Source organism: Calonectris borealis, chromosome 12 (assembly GCF_964195595.1).
Source record: "Calonectris borealis chromosome 12, bCalBor7.hap1.2, whole genome shotgun sequence".
NCBI classification, from domain to species: domain Eukaryota; kingdom Metazoa; phylum Chordata; class Aves; order Procellariiformes; family Procellariidae; genus Calonectris; species Calonectris borealis.
The window spans coordinates 17,898,595-17,916,291 of record NC_134323.1 but is presented as its reverse complement, the minus strand read 5'-3'; the positions used below and the strand labels follow the sequence as shown (position 1 = coordinate 17,916,291).

General features: G+C 36.3%; 1 protein-coding gene across 4 annotated transcripts in view; it reads right to left on the bottom strand.

The window, feature by feature from the left end:
• The window catches only part of CDYL2 (chromodomain Y like 2), a 61,797-nt gene that overhangs the window by 5,596 nt on the left and 38,504 nt on the right, over window positions 1–17,697 (bottom strand). For all 4 annotated transcript variants that reach the window (XM_075161464.1, XM_075161466.1, XM_075161465.1 and 1 more), the window contains 4 exons: window positions 14,197–14,414; window positions 6,968–7,140; window positions 2,064–2,274; window positions 1,191–1,334 (listed from right to left, as the gene is read on the bottom strand). In XM_075161464.1, coding sequence (XP_075017565.1) covers window positions 1,191–1,334; window positions 2,064–2,274; window positions 6,968–7,140; window positions 14,197–14,414 — 746 coding nt within the window. The remainder of the gene's footprint in view (window positions 1–1,190; window positions 1,335–2,063; window positions 2,275–6,967; window positions 7,141–14,196; window positions 14,415–17,697) is intronic.

The following is a 17,697-nucleotide window of genomic DNA, read 5'->3' as shown; positions in this document are numbered from 1 at the left end:
AAATCATGGGGCCTGTGTATTTTTTTTTGGTCTGTTTGTGAACAAGTACCCACAGTGAACTTGGATGAGCTCATTATATTCATTGTTTTTGTGACTTCAGCCTGAATTGCATTTAGGATCTCAGAGAGTAAATCTAGTCTTTGACAGTTTTCACACTCATCCTTGTCCACAAGTTAGCACGAGTCTTCCTACCAGGTCTCAAGAGAAAATTTCATTGGCAGCCAGTAACAGTGAAGGAAGGAAGAATTCATTGTAAGGTCCAGAGGTTTTCCGAACTCATATAATACACGTTATATCAGCTTATGCTACATTTCCAGAGAGTTTCATTCTGAATGTCTTTTGTGAGATCTAATCTACACTTCATTTAATTAAAAATCTCCTGTGTCTCTACCTTCTCTTTTACAACGGATCTTTTAAATGAAACTGAGAGATGCTAAGACAGTTTCAGGCATAGGAAGTATAGCAAGAAACTGCAACAATTTGCGCTTTAGTTAGTGCAGTTTTATTGCAGCCAGTATCACTTTCTTCACTGCATTTTTTTTAAACCAGGATGTGCCCAGAATAGGAGTATATCTGCCTGAAGGGAAAAAACCTTAGGAAGTAAAAATAGGAAAGGATTTTTCAACTTTTATGTACACAAAAGGAAAGTTATAATATACTGTGACCAGACTGTGTTCAAATCCCTCTGTGTCTGGATCTCACCTCTCCTTCACAGCAGAGGTTAGCTGGCACTATCCTACCCTTCTGGTGCACTGTGTAGAACATTTTGCAGAATCAGGAACTATGCAGGTGCAGAAAAGAAGGCAGAGTCAGCTGAAACACAGTAGGCCAGGACAACGTGAAAGGCAAATATATTTTCTTACTAGGCCTACAGAGATTTCCCAGTACAGTTGTATAGTTTCAGACTCCTCCACCTTCATGAAGGAAACCTATGCTAAAATCCCCTTTCAAAATCTGGGGCAAGGAGGTTCCACCCATACTGAAAAAATGTGAAGATGGGAAAAGGAAACAACGCTCCCTGCCACTGAAAAATGGAAAACTCCATAAGCTCACTGATCCCTATCCAGATTTTCTGTTGTTAGCCCACAGGTATGGCTGTGGAAACTGAAGACACACCATGTGATGAGCCTTGGGAGCAAACCTTGCCTCTGTGAAATGTAATTTAATCACAAAGGAGTTTGATTTCTTACCACTGCACTGCAGGATGCCATTTCTTTCACTCGTAGCATCACTTCTTGGCTAAATGTTGTTGGCCAAAATACTTGTGACACTAGTCCTCTGCTGCAGGCTTCCTGTGCTGTCAGCTTTCTCCCACAGAACAACATTTCATTTGCCTGTGAAACCAAAAGATTACTCGTGATCTTGGGTTATATTCTCTTAAAAAATTTTCCATACTTGCCTGCTATTTTCAAGATTTACAAATGGTCTCCTGTATCTTTCCGTACTGCAAAATACTTAAAAATGAGTTTCAGTAGCTATTTAAGGATTGTGCAGGTGGCCAGAGCACAGCATGGGTTTCATTTAAGAGAAATGTGCTGGCATGCATGATGAATCTGTATTGCTGATTTTACAAGAGTAACTGTCAGTGATACACTGATACTGTGCCAAGAGTCATGGAACCTAGTATGAAATACTTTGTGGGCAAATTCTGCTTTGTTATACTGGTAAAAACGAAGCAACCTTACTGGAATTAGTGTAGATTGTCTTTAGAGAGCAAAGAGCAGTATCTTGCTCTGTTACTGCACAATCCTAACACAATACAGGCAAGTACTCTGCAATGTTATTCTGCTAATGCATTTCTTCCCTTTTCTACCATGATCTTGACAATCTTTGCTTTTTCAGCCTGTGTTCAATCTTTCTTGTGTACGGCATGTGTAATGTATTGAATTCTGAGGTCATTTTGTGATAAGAAATTGGTAGGGATTAGATGAACTTTCCACAGATTTCATTTCCACTCATGACAATTAAGAGAAAAAGTTGTTTTCCGTTTTACTTTTTAAAGAGAGAAAGAAGAGCATGAATTTAAGAACGGTTCTTCAGCAATTTGAGGTGGAAAACCTTACCAGTGCAACACCCAGAATTTGTGGGAATGTGTATGATGAGCAGCCAGCTGGAGTGAGTCGGATTGTTGCATATGGTGTCTGAAACCATGCCTTCTCACTTGCCCAAACGATATCACATAGTGGTAAAATAGAAGCTCCTAACCCAAGAGCAGGGCCGTTGATAGCAACCACAATTGGCTTCTTAAATTGAATAAAAGCTTTTACAAAATCCCTAAAATAAAAAATAAAAGAAAGATCTTGAATACAGAAGTAACACTTAGATAAATACCCAAGCTTAAAGTACTTAATCTGAAAACAAATTAGAACCACAGATGAACACAATAAATGCCATGGCCCAGTTTTAGGAGGTCAGAATTGCAAGATACTTTCTAGTTTGCACATAGAAAATTTTGCTCATATTTAGTTATTTAATCTTTCTGAGTACCTGGGATATTAAATAGTTTTGTGTATGTTGTATTTGAACTGATTAATTGGAATGCACTGACTGTTGTACTTTTTGCAGAATGATTTGGTTAGATTTAGTTTTACTTCTGGACCAGTAACTCATGAATTTGTATGCATAGCGCTTCTCAGTTTGCTCCACAATGGCTAGTATGGATTCTGACGATCTGGTTTGGCTAACTTGATGAACATATTACAGCATGAAAGATAGGAAACTCATAGGTGGCTTGCTGAATATTTCTTTTTTTCAAAAATTTCTCTTAAGATTCTATGTCAAAGGTTACTGCAAGTCCCATCAACGGATCGGGAGATAGTAAACGTTTATGGCACAGCAGCAGAAAGAACAAGACCAACAAAGGGGAGTCAGAGAGAGAAATGTTTGAATGGGGAAAGAATTAGGCAAGTGATCTGTTGGATCTTCATTGCAAATGTCTTCGGCAAAGACATAACAAAGTAGATGCCTGCCTGCCTAGAACAGTAAATGTGAAGCGATGGGAAATAACGGGGAAGTAAATGTGATCAGATTAATCTGGATGAATGAACTAGAACATGTTAAATTCTGTGCAACGAGGAGGTATTTTAAATAAGTTACCTACCAGCTACTGTGGAAAGACATCTGTTGAATGGAACAGCCTATACACCAATTAGGAAAAAGCATGAGTGTAATTGTGGGCAAATTATGGGCTCTAGCAGCTCAGTGCACAGCAGGTATATGGAGGCAAATGAGATGCTCAATTACTTTAGAAAAGAGACATGTATAAATCAAATTCAAAACAAAAGAGGAGATTCTGTTCCTGCACTGGGTATTTATTAGATCCAGAGCGCATCTTTGCTGACAGACTGTAGGAAAGAACATTTTGTCAAATGTCCCCTTTGATGAGTTGCAGCTCTCCCACTGAGGTCAAAAAGACCTAGACTTCTGTATCTGAGAACAGGAGGTGTGCCTTGCAGGTTAGAGTGCTGATGTGGCAAAAAATGGAAAACATACCGAAGATAAGTATTTTATTGGACTGAAGTGCAAGGGCATTGGCTATATTTTAAATGAAAACAAAGAGTCTGAGGTGACACAGCTTTAAATGTTCAATGAATGAGTTCTGTTTTTCAGGCTATCTAGTAAGGAGTTGATTTTTGACCATAGGAAAATAGAGACTTACGGAATTGATGCAGCTCTGTTCACACAGTGAGTAATAAAACAGGAGATCAGCGGCAAGACAAAGAGAGTGAAATAAGGAACATCACATTTGTCTGTTCAAGACCATTTCCTTCTAGAGGATAGCAGGGTTAAGGAGAGTTGTGGTTCATTTTTGTTTGCAGAAGCAATGCTGTTCCTTTATTTCGTTATTTCTTCGGTGCTTATGGTTGAGTAATGACTGTGGATCACTGCACCTGATTAATTCCAGAATTTTGAGAACCTTAGTAGTTAAGCAAGTAAGCCTTCCAAGCAGGACTACAGATGGGAACAGGGATGTGATGTATGATAGGTAAAAAGAACAAACTATGAATAAATGGTGGCAGCAGATCTGGGGACCATGTGGAGGCAGAAGAAAAGAGTGTTGTGGAGAAAAGCAGGAAGCATGTGGTGATAAATGGGACGGGAAGCGAATATGGAAAAACAATTAGGGATGTGGAGAGGAAATGGTTAGATGATGGGGATGAAGAACAAAGCAGAACACATTAATGGAGGGGAAGGGTTGAAGGAAATATGAAATCTTCATATGAGTGAGCAAGGAAGGAAGGAGGACCTGGAGATGGAGAGAGTGGAATAGAACGTTGAGAAAAAACAATGAGCCTCTGTCATGAGGGAAGGATGGCAAGCACAGAGAATAGTACAATAGATGGATATGGAACATGCCACCTATAGGATGGAGTGGAAGGCTACAATATTGGGAGCTTACGAGGGATCAAATGCCTGCATTTGGTCTACAGAAGCTGCAGTGTCCAGCACTCCACTTATCTGTGTTCCCTGTTTCGTACGTTATTTGTTTCAGTGAGTCGTCTTTGTACCCAGAACCTGGCATGTTTCTATGTCTCTGAACCTAAGTTCACATATGTAGTTTCTGGGCTAGAGGATCCTTGTTTCAATTCAAGGCAGTCTTTGAAAAGGACTTAAAATTGTAACTGTTGTTGCACGGTAGAGCCAGAAGCTCAAAGATAGGAAAAAGTGTTACATGCAGAAGGCTTTTGCTTTTGCTAGAGGATATCTGGGAAGTTGACCATTGAATACACTTTGGGATGCTCAGATACCTCTGCATTGTTGCAGAGGTCTTGCTGCAGGTCAGGGCTCCTATGTACGTCAAAGGCTATAAAGAAGTTGAGCAAGTAAAGTCACCCTTTGTTTTCTTCTGAGGACACCTAGAATTTTATGTATCGGGTCACATAACGATGCCCGACTGATGATGCGAAACTGATGCTGGGAATGCCTTCCAGTGAGTCTTTCAATTGCAGGGCTCTGTAGGCCACATATGCTCAGTCACAGTGCAGTCTGTCTGCCTGCCTTTTCCCTGCTCCAGGAGTGCAATGCTGGACACACGTCTGGGTGATGGCAGCTCAGGCTGATGGATCTATGTTCAGTACGTGGAGAGAAGCTACAGTGCCACACATCTGTGAGTTGCCAGCCCCAAAGGCAGTGGATGAGGACAGGGGCCAAATGAATAAATCATTCATGTGAGATGAGACTTAATGGGTATTTAAACTTCAGTTTTAACTTGTGATCAGTATATGAGATCCATACTTTAGAAAGTGGAAACACACAGTAATCAAGATTTTAATTTCATTTTGATACGAGTCTAACTTGATGTAAAGCAGTGGAGGCAGAGATCCGTTAATGTGTTTTAGGACATCCTAACCCCTGAAAAAGCAAAGTGTACATTTTTTTTCTACTCTCTTACAGTATATTTTCCATGAGTTGAGTCCTTTGTTCACAGAAAGCACAGAGAGTGCTAAATGGAAAACGTAGTGTATTGTTTCCAGAAGTACAATAAAAATCTATTTCCAGTGGGCCTGAAGCCGACATTCTTGTCAAGGAGCAGTACATTGTACCAGTATTTCAAGAGTGTTCTGTGAGTCCAAGGATGGAAAAACTGAGTATCATAGTCTGGCTTATACTCATTTAAATGTTGAATTGATAAGTATACCTGTATATTCAATGTGTGTATGTAAATGTATGCATATATAACAATACCTACCTACACAATATTTACATGAATAATATTAAATTTGTATTTTCTAATGGAGTGTGAGTGTGCCTGTGTTTTCAAACAAGAATAGTGATTTTCTTCCCTCATGTTTTTTTGGTTCCACATTATTAAAAATCCCTCACATTAAAAAAACATAGTAAATTAGGATGTGTCCTTCAAAGGCTTTTTCTTTTTTTAAGTATCACTACATGATATTCAAGCACACCTAGGATTTTAACAACATGTCATAATTTATTATAATTAAAAATTACATTTTAAATTCTTTCAAAATAATTACTACTTTGAGAATTTCAAAAGTATTAAACTGAGAATCCAAACTGATCTGCAGTAGTTGTAACCAAAATAATTGGTTGTTAATACATGTCATGTAACAACTAAACCTGATCTTATGTTATACTAATATAGCCAAAATATAGAACTGTTGTAAAACAAATTCTTTAATATTCCTTCATATAATTGTTGCATAAAGTTTTAAAGGTCTCAGAAGAATAATATTTATTTGTAGGAAGTGGGGGGAAAAAAAAGGGACGAAACCCTTTCCTCGTACAGACTGGTGAAATACCACTGGCTTTAGTGGAGTAATGTTGATTTATACTGGAAGATCTGCCAAATATGTATAAAGTATACCTTGTGGATAATGGAAATATTTGGTGATGTATTGTGCAGATTGATTTGTAGGCTGCACGTCATAAACCCTGGATTTCTATTAAGGTAATGTGATATATATAAGGAAAGTCACATTTTAGTTATGAAAATAAAACTACATTTACATATATATTAAGTAATTTAAGTTTAAGAAAAAGAGTGGAGACCCTTCTAATAAGGTTCTGAAATACAGTGGCATACTGCTATTTCAACAGAATATGAGTAAGCCATGGATTACCATTTGTACTGAAATTCATTAAAATGATGAACATTAAAACAAGTAAAATATCTGCCTTTCAGGAACCACTTTAGAACATGAAGCAATAGCTAATTTGGAAAAACAACAACAACAAAGTTGTATTTGAATTTGGAGGCATGATTTGAAATACTAAATACAGAGAATTGGAATAAAATAAATCCCTATGGATATTAGCACTAGAATAAATGTGCTTTCTTCTCTAACAAGGAAAGGTCCAAGGTTCTTCTTACTAAACAAATTTGTAGGACTATAATTAGAATGCAATCAACACTTAAATAGACAACATTTTTGGACCTGATAAATATCTTTATAATCACACACTGCATTTCATAATTTAGAGATCATAGGTAAGCTTGGGTCACCTTATAGCTTCTGCAATCCTAGTGCTTTCCTTTCTTCTGTCATTGGATAACCTGCCAATTAAATATGAGTAATCTAGGCCACTACAGAATACACTTCCCACTGCGCTGAGAAGTAAGAGTTTACTGTCATCAGCTGATGCATTGCACAATGCTCTCCGAACTTCCTTCATGATCTGTGGATAAAGAAAAGTAAACAATTCGACATGCATGCCGTTGCAATATCATTTCCCTAGTTTTACAAACCTTATTGATTTTGAGAGACTTAAATTTTGGGCACTATTAATACTTACATCAATTATATATTTATATAATTTTAATATACTTAGAATGATAACACTGAGAGTTTACAAAATATTTTATATTTGGAAGTGCTTTGTTGATGCTCACTAATTCAAAGAGTTTTTAGGACTTGGCTGTTCTTTGCTTATTCTATGGGAAATTCTAGCCAGCTTATGCTATTTGATTGCAATTTAATAATTTCAAATATTACTTTTTTATTTTCATTGTGTATATTCAGTGTACATCACTGTATCCTCAGTAACATGGTTATCACAACAATGGCCTATTAAGGTTGTAAGCAAAATCTATAAACCCCAGTTTTCAGTTCTTCAACTACTTTGGTTTCTATGACTTCAACCGGAGCAAAGCAGGACAAGAGGACATTATATACATCAACATGACAAATATATTACTCATTTTTCTATGGTCAGTGATATTGTTAATGTCTACAAAAGTTAAAGCAAAAAAGCCACTTGAAAGAGAGACCTTTTGACTCTGATTTACAACTGGATCAAACTATTAATTGCACCATAAATCAAACCTAATCAAAATCTGTACAGAATTGAGCTGCTGGTATTGTAAGAAAATGGCCTTTCACCTGAGCAGAGAATTGTTTTTCTCATGATTTTTAAAAGGAAATATTATTTCATAAACTTCTGATGGGTAACTTCTTCTTTGGTCACAATTCAGTGCAGTTTGTAAGCTGTAATTGATTTCAGTCATTTCAGCTTCCCCTCTTCTCTTTAGTGATTTGATCCTCTCTTCAAGGGCTATGATTTCATCTAGTGTGACACCTCCTATTCTTAAACATACGCATGTGTCAAAGTATTTCCTATACACAGGGTCCTGTTGAGTCAAATTTTTCTCTTTTGTACTGAAAGATTTGCTCTTAGTGTAAATTTAGGTAACGGATAGCAAAATGTGATTGGGGGATTAAATATTGTTTCCACATGAGAGAAAACCAAGATTTTTAGCTTGTGATTATTTTTCTTCACTACTTTCTGTTTCCAAAAATTCTTTAGACCTCTGAAGTGCCTCATTTAAGAAATGTCCCTAAACACAGAACAGAAGTTTTGTTTATATCACTCTAGGTAGCCTTTTATTAGAAATGCTGTGGCTTGTGAGACCAAGCTTGAACTTGTATGTTCAAACCATGCAGTGCAATGCTACCTGCCTGCTTTCCATATGTGTTTGCATAAAAATGATTGTTACTGGCTGCTGAGACGAGGACATGAGAAAGCAGGTGGTGAACTTTTAGATGCTTCACTTTTACAAGTGCACTTCAGAACGCCTGTAATACCGAGTATGTGACAGTGGGTGGAAGTGAAGTAATTAAAAGCAGCAGAATTTGGAAGTGTATTTGAAGTTCTTGTGCAGGTACAAAAATGTCACCAGCGATTTTACAAGTACTGTTTAGTCTCAGAGTCTCAGAGGCTGTCTCAGCCCTCAGTTGGTGAAAACATAGCAAAATAAGGGAAAACAAAGGAAAAAAAACCCTGAAACCTCTGTTCAAAGTTAAAAAAGAAACTTTAGAAGGCGGTAGATGTTAGAATAAAAAAACATGTATTTTGATTTTCCTAGTTCCATGTGAATGCAAGATTGTCCTCTGAGTTTATTTTAAATGTTCTCAAAATCTGTTCTTTCTTAGGGAGGATGTATGAAGAATATCAGAGAATACCAGTCAAACATTTTTATATACAATGAGGAGTGTTGCTTTAAATATGATGCCATGATATGATACTCCATTTAGCAAGTTTCTTTACCGTTCCCCTTCCTCCAGTAATATTTGCATATGTACCATCTCTTTGATGTTACCACTGCTATCCTTCAAACACATCATTACCATTACAAACCTGTCTCATTTTTATCTTACCCCTCATTGATTTGGATGGCTAAAGCCATCTAGAAGTATACCAAACTTTTGCGCAGAGGTTATACTACTTGTAGGAAAAAACAATATTGCGCTATCACTGTTTTTTCAATGTTTTGGAGAGGGTGATATTAAAGGTCCATTATTAGGAACTGATTTCTCAGATATAGTTGAAAATGGGAAGGCTTTGACAGTATTTTGGATAGTATTTTTGAGCAAGAGTGGAAATTTAGTTCCACTGCTCCACTAGTTTCTAGCAAAAGAAAACAGTATCAGAAACCAGGAAACCATAATGTATTGAAGTTTTCAGTCTCCAAAAAGTATGTTTTTTTTAAAAATATCTGTAAGTTTGTCATTAACTTTATCATCAAAAGGTGCTTGGAGGCTCATTGGAATACACCAATGCCAGCAAAGTCAATTCTCACTCCCTTGTTCTATGCCATGATTCATTTGCTGGTGCCATCCAAAATTCACTTGGTCACCTTGTCACTCAGCCTACTTATAGCCAGCCTGCCGTCCACTGTTGCTTTCGAATGCCTTGGCATCATGGCTGTCCTCACCCATTACTTGGGTATGGGTATTTCTCTACAGATGATTATAGGAAAGCTACTAACAAAAAAGTAAAGGGTTACAGAACTGTGTATTAAACTGCAGTACTGTAAAGTAAATATAATTTTAGTTCAGAACTGCTGTCTGTTTTTAAGTACAAATTTCCATTTAATGCAGTAGTGGATTCAGTTTGCAAATTTAGAGATACTATGTGTCTTTAGTTACATTTCTTTGTCAGATGCCATATTCTTTTTCTCTCTTCCATGGTCCTTAAACCTTCCCTTATTTTGGTATACCTATGACATTTGTCCAATTAAATCTTACTTTCTTTAGTGGACCAGATCTAATATTACTATTTGCAGGGCTCTGCACAGTATTCTCCAGTTCCATGCTTTTTTTAATTAGCTTTTTTGTCACCTTTTAGTTAATTTTCAGTTGTGGGGACAATATTTTTATTTGCGTGCGTTTGACTAAAATTTCTGAGGAAGTATTTACAAAACAGTATGAGCCAGTTCTTTCGCTTATGAAAATCTATCGAACTGTAAATTTAGACCAGGCCTAATGCTTCACTTACTGTTTTATTGAAACCTAAATATATAATAAAATTATCACTTTCTCAAAAGTTGCTTATTTCTTTAATCCTGTCAAGAAAATTAGTTGGTTAGTTCTTTAATAGGACACCTTATATTGCAAAATAAACAGAAAATGTTTAAAAACTTCATTACACTTCTAAGAGCTCATTTTAATGCCTATCACTGGATGTAGGAAATTTTAAAAGGCATTTGGTGCCCTTTGCTTTCAATATTGCTTACATTCTGGGGAAATCAGGAAGCTGGGAATTTATCACTGTAATTACACGAAGTATTTTGAACAGAAGTCTCTTGTTCATATAAATAGAAATACTAGTTTAAAAAGTTAACTTCTCTGAATCTCTAAGGATTCACTGTTGATATTCTTAAAGGTAAATATGCAGTAAATATTACAGAAACCCAAAATTTTTAAAGCCATTCAGTTGTTTTTAGAACCTCTTCCACAATCGTACCTTTTTACACAAATACACTTTTTGTTACTTACTGACTCTTTGTACAAACAGATTCCGCGTCTTTTCTGTTTGATAAATAAAGGAACCTATAAGGCTGGCTTCAGGCAGACGTACTGGCCAAAAAATCAATTTGTCTTTGTATGAGAGCAAAAATACAGATAACAGTAAACTTGTATCTGCCTTGTTTTTTTTTTAAAGTCAGGAAAAGTTGTAAGTAAGGAAAAATGAAGGCAAACCAGTGCTCCAAAATGCACCTGATAGAACTTCAAACCCCGTAATTCTCATGGCTAGAAATTTGAAACCTGATTCTTTTGTATGAGAAGTGTATTTGAGGTAGTTATATCAGTCTTCAGTGAAAACATCAGCTGTTTAGGGTATGCTTTGCTTTTAATTCAGGGGAATATTAATTCCTAGCTCCATTAATAGTGTAAAGTAAAAACAGTGGATGGATCCATTTAATCTTCAGTTTGAAGCAGAATTTGGATCCTTGAAATGTGCTGAGTTAAAACAGCAACATCATCACTGGAAAAAGAACTTCAGAAGCAGCAAAAGACCCGTGAGAGAAAATGCCCTAATGGAATTTATAATGATGAAATATTTTACATATCTTTTTTAAAAATGAATTTTAAAAGTAGCAAGCCTAAGCCACTGAAATAAAAACAAGCTGTGCTGTTTCATGACACTGGCTTGGAAGTTTTACAAGGTCTTGTAAAACATAAGAAAGAATTTCTATAGTGCCCTGAACATTTTGTAGAAAAAACTCAATTACTATAGTGGCACTGAGCCAACTTCAATCAGTGCAAATGCTGCTGGAAGAAGCATTGGCACATTTCATGCTAAAATCACCTGCACAAACCCACAGGTGTGATGTGGTTACCAAAAACATAGGCTAAAGATTCAGGTAGACTTCTCTAGGCTTTTCTTTTTCTTTTTCTTTTTTTTTTTTTTTAAATAAATAAGTTCTTCATTATTTTAATTAAATCGGCATAAATAGCAGAGGCCAATGGTTGAACAAAACTATTAAATTTCATCTGAAGATTAAGATAAAGCACAAAGGGAAGCAGGGTTGTTTAGGGGTGAGAGTGATTTTGTATAAGCTTTAATTATACATTAATTTTATTAATTTTGCATTAATTTTATAATGATTGTAGGCAGTGGACAGCTTTTATTTTTATCTTAACATAGATGGCCAAGAATAACCAGAGCACTATTTTAACCACACCAAGCCGACCTGCTCTGAGTAAATTAATCATTTACTATTTGGCAAACATTATTTACTGAATGTCTAATAAAGCTTGAAGTTAGCATTTCTTTTGACAAAATGAAGCACACTTTCTTCATTTTGTAGGAATTTTGTGTTTGTACTTTTTATTCACTGGTGATAAAAGGTGTGAAAACTGAAATGTAAACGTCCCTAAAATACTCTGTCAGTTTGTCTCAGCTATGGCTATGGGTGACAAACTGTAGGGACAAGGCATTCAACATATTCCTCCTTTCAGTTCCTTGGATTTTTTCTGTAATTGCTAGCAAGGATGTGGAATTGTCAATATTGGAGGTGCTGGATTTTGTGGTGTGAATGATGACGGGCTGCAGCCTGGACCGAGGCCAAAGAAGTCGTTTCATGTTTGCCAGCAAGCAGCCTTCAGAGGGCAAGAGCTTTCAATTGCTCTCAGCCTGGATGAGTTTTAAACAGACAATCTCAATGTGGAGAGTTCATTACCTTGATTAATTCCTGACCATCCAGATCCTGGTCAGTAATGTAGTTTTCCAAAATGTATTTCCTGGTTTTCGAGTAAGCTTCAATACAGGTTCTAGAAATAGTCTATGCCGGTGATGCAAGAAGAGGATTACTATTGTATGCCTTATCATTTATTCTTCCACAGAGGTGGGTCCCTGGCATATTGAAAATTTTCAAAGAATGAAACAGATTGGTTTGGCGGACCTGAAGAGCTGGAATTAATTCCCTGGTTAGAGCATTTGAACACTGCTCATGTGGAACAGCACAGCCAGCAATGTAAAGGTATGTCTGTTCAGCCTGAACATAGCAAGTCCTTGATTTCATACTTTTTCAGGCCCTTGAGCTCTTGGTTTAAATTACCTGCCATGTCAATTAGTGGTAATTAATACATGGATGGAATGATGGATTTGATGCAATCTGATGTGTTTTAAGGAACTAGTATTAAAAGTAGGTGTTTGGTGTTCTCTGTTAACTACCAAGATAGTCCTTTTAAATATTATATAGGTTAAAAACTAGGAGTGATAAATGTATGTACCAACAGTTTTAACTATTCAGTATCATTCTGTGTATTAATGTCCATGTGTAAGTGTGCATTTGGAAAAGTCAGGTTTAGAGTCCATCATACCTGCCAGTGGTTTTATCTGAAGCTCATTATAAGTAATTAATTTCAAAGTTATTCAGTTTCTTATTGAATAAAATAATTCCTCAAAGCTACAATCTACTTTTCCCTCAAATGGTACTCAAACCGATATTTCGTATACTCTTATCTTGAAGTTACTGTATAAATCAGAGCTGCACTGGCGTGTCTGGAGGGTAGCAAAGGTAGAGATCTGCCGCACTGTGGGCAGCTCGTGGAGGAACTCTGCCTGCAGAATGCTCAGACAGGCAAAATCGGTGCTGGGAGGCAGCTCCTATTGTTTCCTCTCCGATCTATGGTAACACCTTTCCATCAGGCCATTACTGCCCACGTGGAACAGGGCTCAAGCATGTTCTCCGCTCTCCAGGACATGCACCCTGATGCAGGCATTTACTGACACCCCTTTGTTCTGACATGGGAAAGGTATACCAGGGCATTGCTGCCCACTATGCTGGGATCACAGGGAATGGAAGGAAGAGCTTCTCAGCCCTGCCAGTGACCAATATATGTACTGGAGTAGTACAAGCTACAAGTCCAAGTGAATAATGTTTGGAACAAGGGAATTCATTAATATCATTTATATGTTGTAAGACTTTATGCAATTCAGCTGAGAATAGAGCCCCTAATTGGTTAAGATTTCATAAATACGGACTCATAAAGTGATTCAGAGAAAAAGCAATTAGAGATCAAGATATACTTTTAGAATTAATGTTTCAGGATATAGTCTGAAATTCCTCCGTATGCAACAGCTGGAGCACTATTTAAATTAATAAAATGAAACAGACCAGATTTCTCCTAAAGATAGTAAATATTGGTAACTTCAACATGTGAACAACTGCTTCACACAACTCCATGCTGGAAATACCGATTCTGCCATTCCTTTCTTTACTTCTAATTTTTGGTTTCAGTCATGTAAATTAAAAATTAATTTCCATTGCATTCTTTTTGACAGGAATCCCAAGTGTGAAAAATTTAGATATATCTGAACTCTGTATTCCTTTTTTATGATAATCAATTAGGACGAAAATACATAAAATCCAGTTCACGTGCAGCGTTTCCAAGATAACCCACACATTAGGATGGCTTTCTTTGGCTTTTATGGCTACATGCTTACCTCTGGGGTCAGTGCATTGTTATCTGAAGTCTGACTCGACAGCAAAATATGTGTGAAACCATCTTCTTTCCGGACTACAATGTCCCTGAACCGGCAGTTACTTTCATTTTGACGCACACTGTATCTTAGTCTCTTATCGAAGACATAATCTTTCTCCCCATCTAGTTTCCTTTTCACAGTGCTGTGTAGATTCAAGCTTCCATTGGCCAGAGAAGAACCTTTCAGATGGAAAGAATCAAAGCATAATTATGTCTATACCTTCAAACAAATGGAGTGACATTTTCCATTAGCTTAAACATAGCTCGGTATTTACAATAGCCTCTACGTGATAAATTTGATAAATCAAAAATATTCCTAGCTAGTCAAATGTGGCCTCAAGCCATTCTTATTATTCTATATCCCAACATGCAGTACTTTTTGTTCTCTGATCAGGCAACTGCTAGATCCAGTGAATTGTAGCATGTAGGACTGGTACTCTTAATGGGATTCCGTTCTGCTTTGAAGATGAAAGCAATTGTATCATAGTCTTTCATATGAATTTGGGGTGATCCCTGAATTCATAGGAAAATTCTAATTCAGCTTTGGAAAAACTTTACATAACAGGTTTCCAAATCCCATCTTCCAAATCCCATCATCTTTATGGTGATCAAAAAGTCATTATCGGTTTCAAAAGACAATCTGAATAGACACTTGTTGCACATCTCTATGTGACAGTAATTTAGGGGAGTTCTTACTAAGCTGACACAACCATCATTCTCTTCCATGTATCCTTGTGGTTAGCTTTAGAAGTAGCGGATAGCCATCCTCTTTGCTCTGATCCCAAGCTTCTGCTCATTACATTTTACAGTAACAATACTGACTTTTGACTAACAGACATGATATTAATATTGGACTTTGTACATAGAAAATATGAATGCTGATGACATTTTGGAGGGTATCCAGCAGTAGGGAAAAAGGGAACTATGACAAGAAAGATATAGTTCCTCCTGAAAAATAAATGAAAGAAATAGTATGTCAATTTTAAAAGATGGTTTATTCTGACTTACACTGTGTATGAACTGTAAACTATTACTTTGCTTAGTTTTACAGTTCCTCTGTAACAGGCAATATATTATGATTGGTAACAATGCTGAGCCGGACTGTTGAAAATATCTTTACAAGATTTGTATGCAATACTCCTTTTCTAATTACAGAATTTCACACTACTGCCATTAAAAGTAAAGCAGAGACAGGTTATTGAGGAACAGAGATTAAAGTCACTCTGTTCACTGAAATAGTTTTCAAATCTGATTTTTGTTTAAATAGACATGAGCCCACAATATGCCATATTTAAGAATGGCCAAGAAAGAGCTGAATGAAAACACTTTTGTTTGTTCCGTTCTTTACTCCTGCCAAAGCTCACCCATTCCAGCTTCTGGTATCAAATAGCCAGGAATTTTTAAAGGGCAGATGACATGCATATTAGAACATAGATTTAAATTTTATAGTTTAAATAACCACTATCCAATTAAAAATGCTCTGTTGGAATAGAATTGAATTGTGAATTAATAACAAATTATTCTCTAAACCAAAATCACTTATCCTCATTTTGGATTAGCTATGTTTCAACTTGATGTTTATGTAGGTAACTGAACTGTCTGATACCTCTCAGTTGGCAATGGCCTGTGGAATTGTTCGCAGTGTGTGAAATGCCTGTATATACACTGCAGTTATGATATGTCATGTTTAATGGTATTTAATGGTACATCATTTGGTTTCATCATGTAATGTGTGCATGTGTGTACACATATATCTACACACAGAAATGCATGTTTGTTAAAGAATGCTATTTCAGTCAATCATAAAACTCTTCTTCGTTGTTAAGTTAAGAAATACCATCTACAGTACTGCCTATATTATACTGAATAGAGGATTTAACTAGTGCAATGCAAACATTGACAAATTACATTAGATCATCAATTTGAAGAAAAAGCATTTGAAGCCAGCAGAATTTGAAATTTGTTTTCTTGACAAGAATTATCTACAAGTGTAGAAATCACTATGTGCTTGAATTTTAAAAATTATGCGTAATTTCTGATGGCATGTTTCTTCTTTTTCATAAGGTTTTGCTACTGCATATATTTTGACATGTATTCTTACAAACAAAAATCAACTTGTGAAATTACTAATGGAAAACTAATAGCATTGGGAATAATATACTGAAACAAATTAATTATTTGAGTGAGGCAGACTTTTAAATATTGCATTTTTATCTACTCAATCCTTACTATGTTGCTTGACCCAGCAATAAGCTACTGAAACGTGAAGAGTTAAATCTCCCAAAAAAGTGTAAAGAACTTACAAAATCAGAAGCACAAATGAACATTGAATGGAAGATGTGTCAGACTAACTGTACTGATTATCTACCTAGAGTTGAAGATTATGCCACATCATATGCCACATCACCATTTTAAACACAGATGGTAAGAGAATGGTAGAAGATTAATTCACACAGATAATCCAGCTCAACAAAAAGCCTCATAATAATAATAATTTTATTTGGATTTTTTTGTTGTATTCTTCTTTGTTTGAGTAGTGTATTCAGTTTGTAAAGTAAATACACGATGTAAGAAACTATAGATCTTATAAAAATATTTTAACTGTCTGCACGCCAGCTGAAGGAAATCTAACCAGAGGAAAGAAAGATCTAAATTAAATATGAGAGAAACATAAATGGAAAAGTGTCATTTCCAGGAATGGATGATTAACGGAACAACATATAGTGAGTAAACTGTTGTTTCAGTGTATACTGTGCATCCCAGTAACCTTGCTTAATCTGATAAACTGGAGAAAATGATCAGCAAAATCCAAAGACAACACTCAAGTGAAACCAGGCGAAGTTAGCATGTCTATTGCATGGATGTGATGGAGCTTCTGAAGGTTTGCTCTGGAGCTACTAAAGCATCCAGATTTGTCTCTGCGTGAGGGTTACTAGTTAGCACCTGCTTAATGCACGCAAGGGTAACAGTACTTTAATATGTCACGATGAAAAATGACTGTGACATTGACAGCGACTCTGACAGGAAAAAAGAGGCATTCTCAAAGCCTATCTATACTGCACGTGAAACAAATTAAGGATGTCACAAATTAACTAAGGAAGCTTTACGTACCTCTAAATGTGGTTTACTGGCTTAGTAATGAGTATTTGATGCTCAGTGTAGGTACAAAAAGAAAACAGAAGAGGAGAAAATATTTCTTCCTTTAGTGGGAGTTTAATCTAATTATTACCTTGTTTTTAATCAGCAGTAGAACTTGTGGGATACCTAAAAACACACTGATCTTTAGAAGAAGTTTCAATATTTTTTAAGGGAACTTCAGATATTCGCAGACCATCTAGTAATCCTTCTCCAAGAATGGCAGTAAAGGATGCTATTTAAGGAGAAAATGCAAGCTTGGCCACTTTCTGCAGTCCTCTCCCCTAGTATCATCCCTAAGTGTTGTATTGCAATATGAGAGGATTCA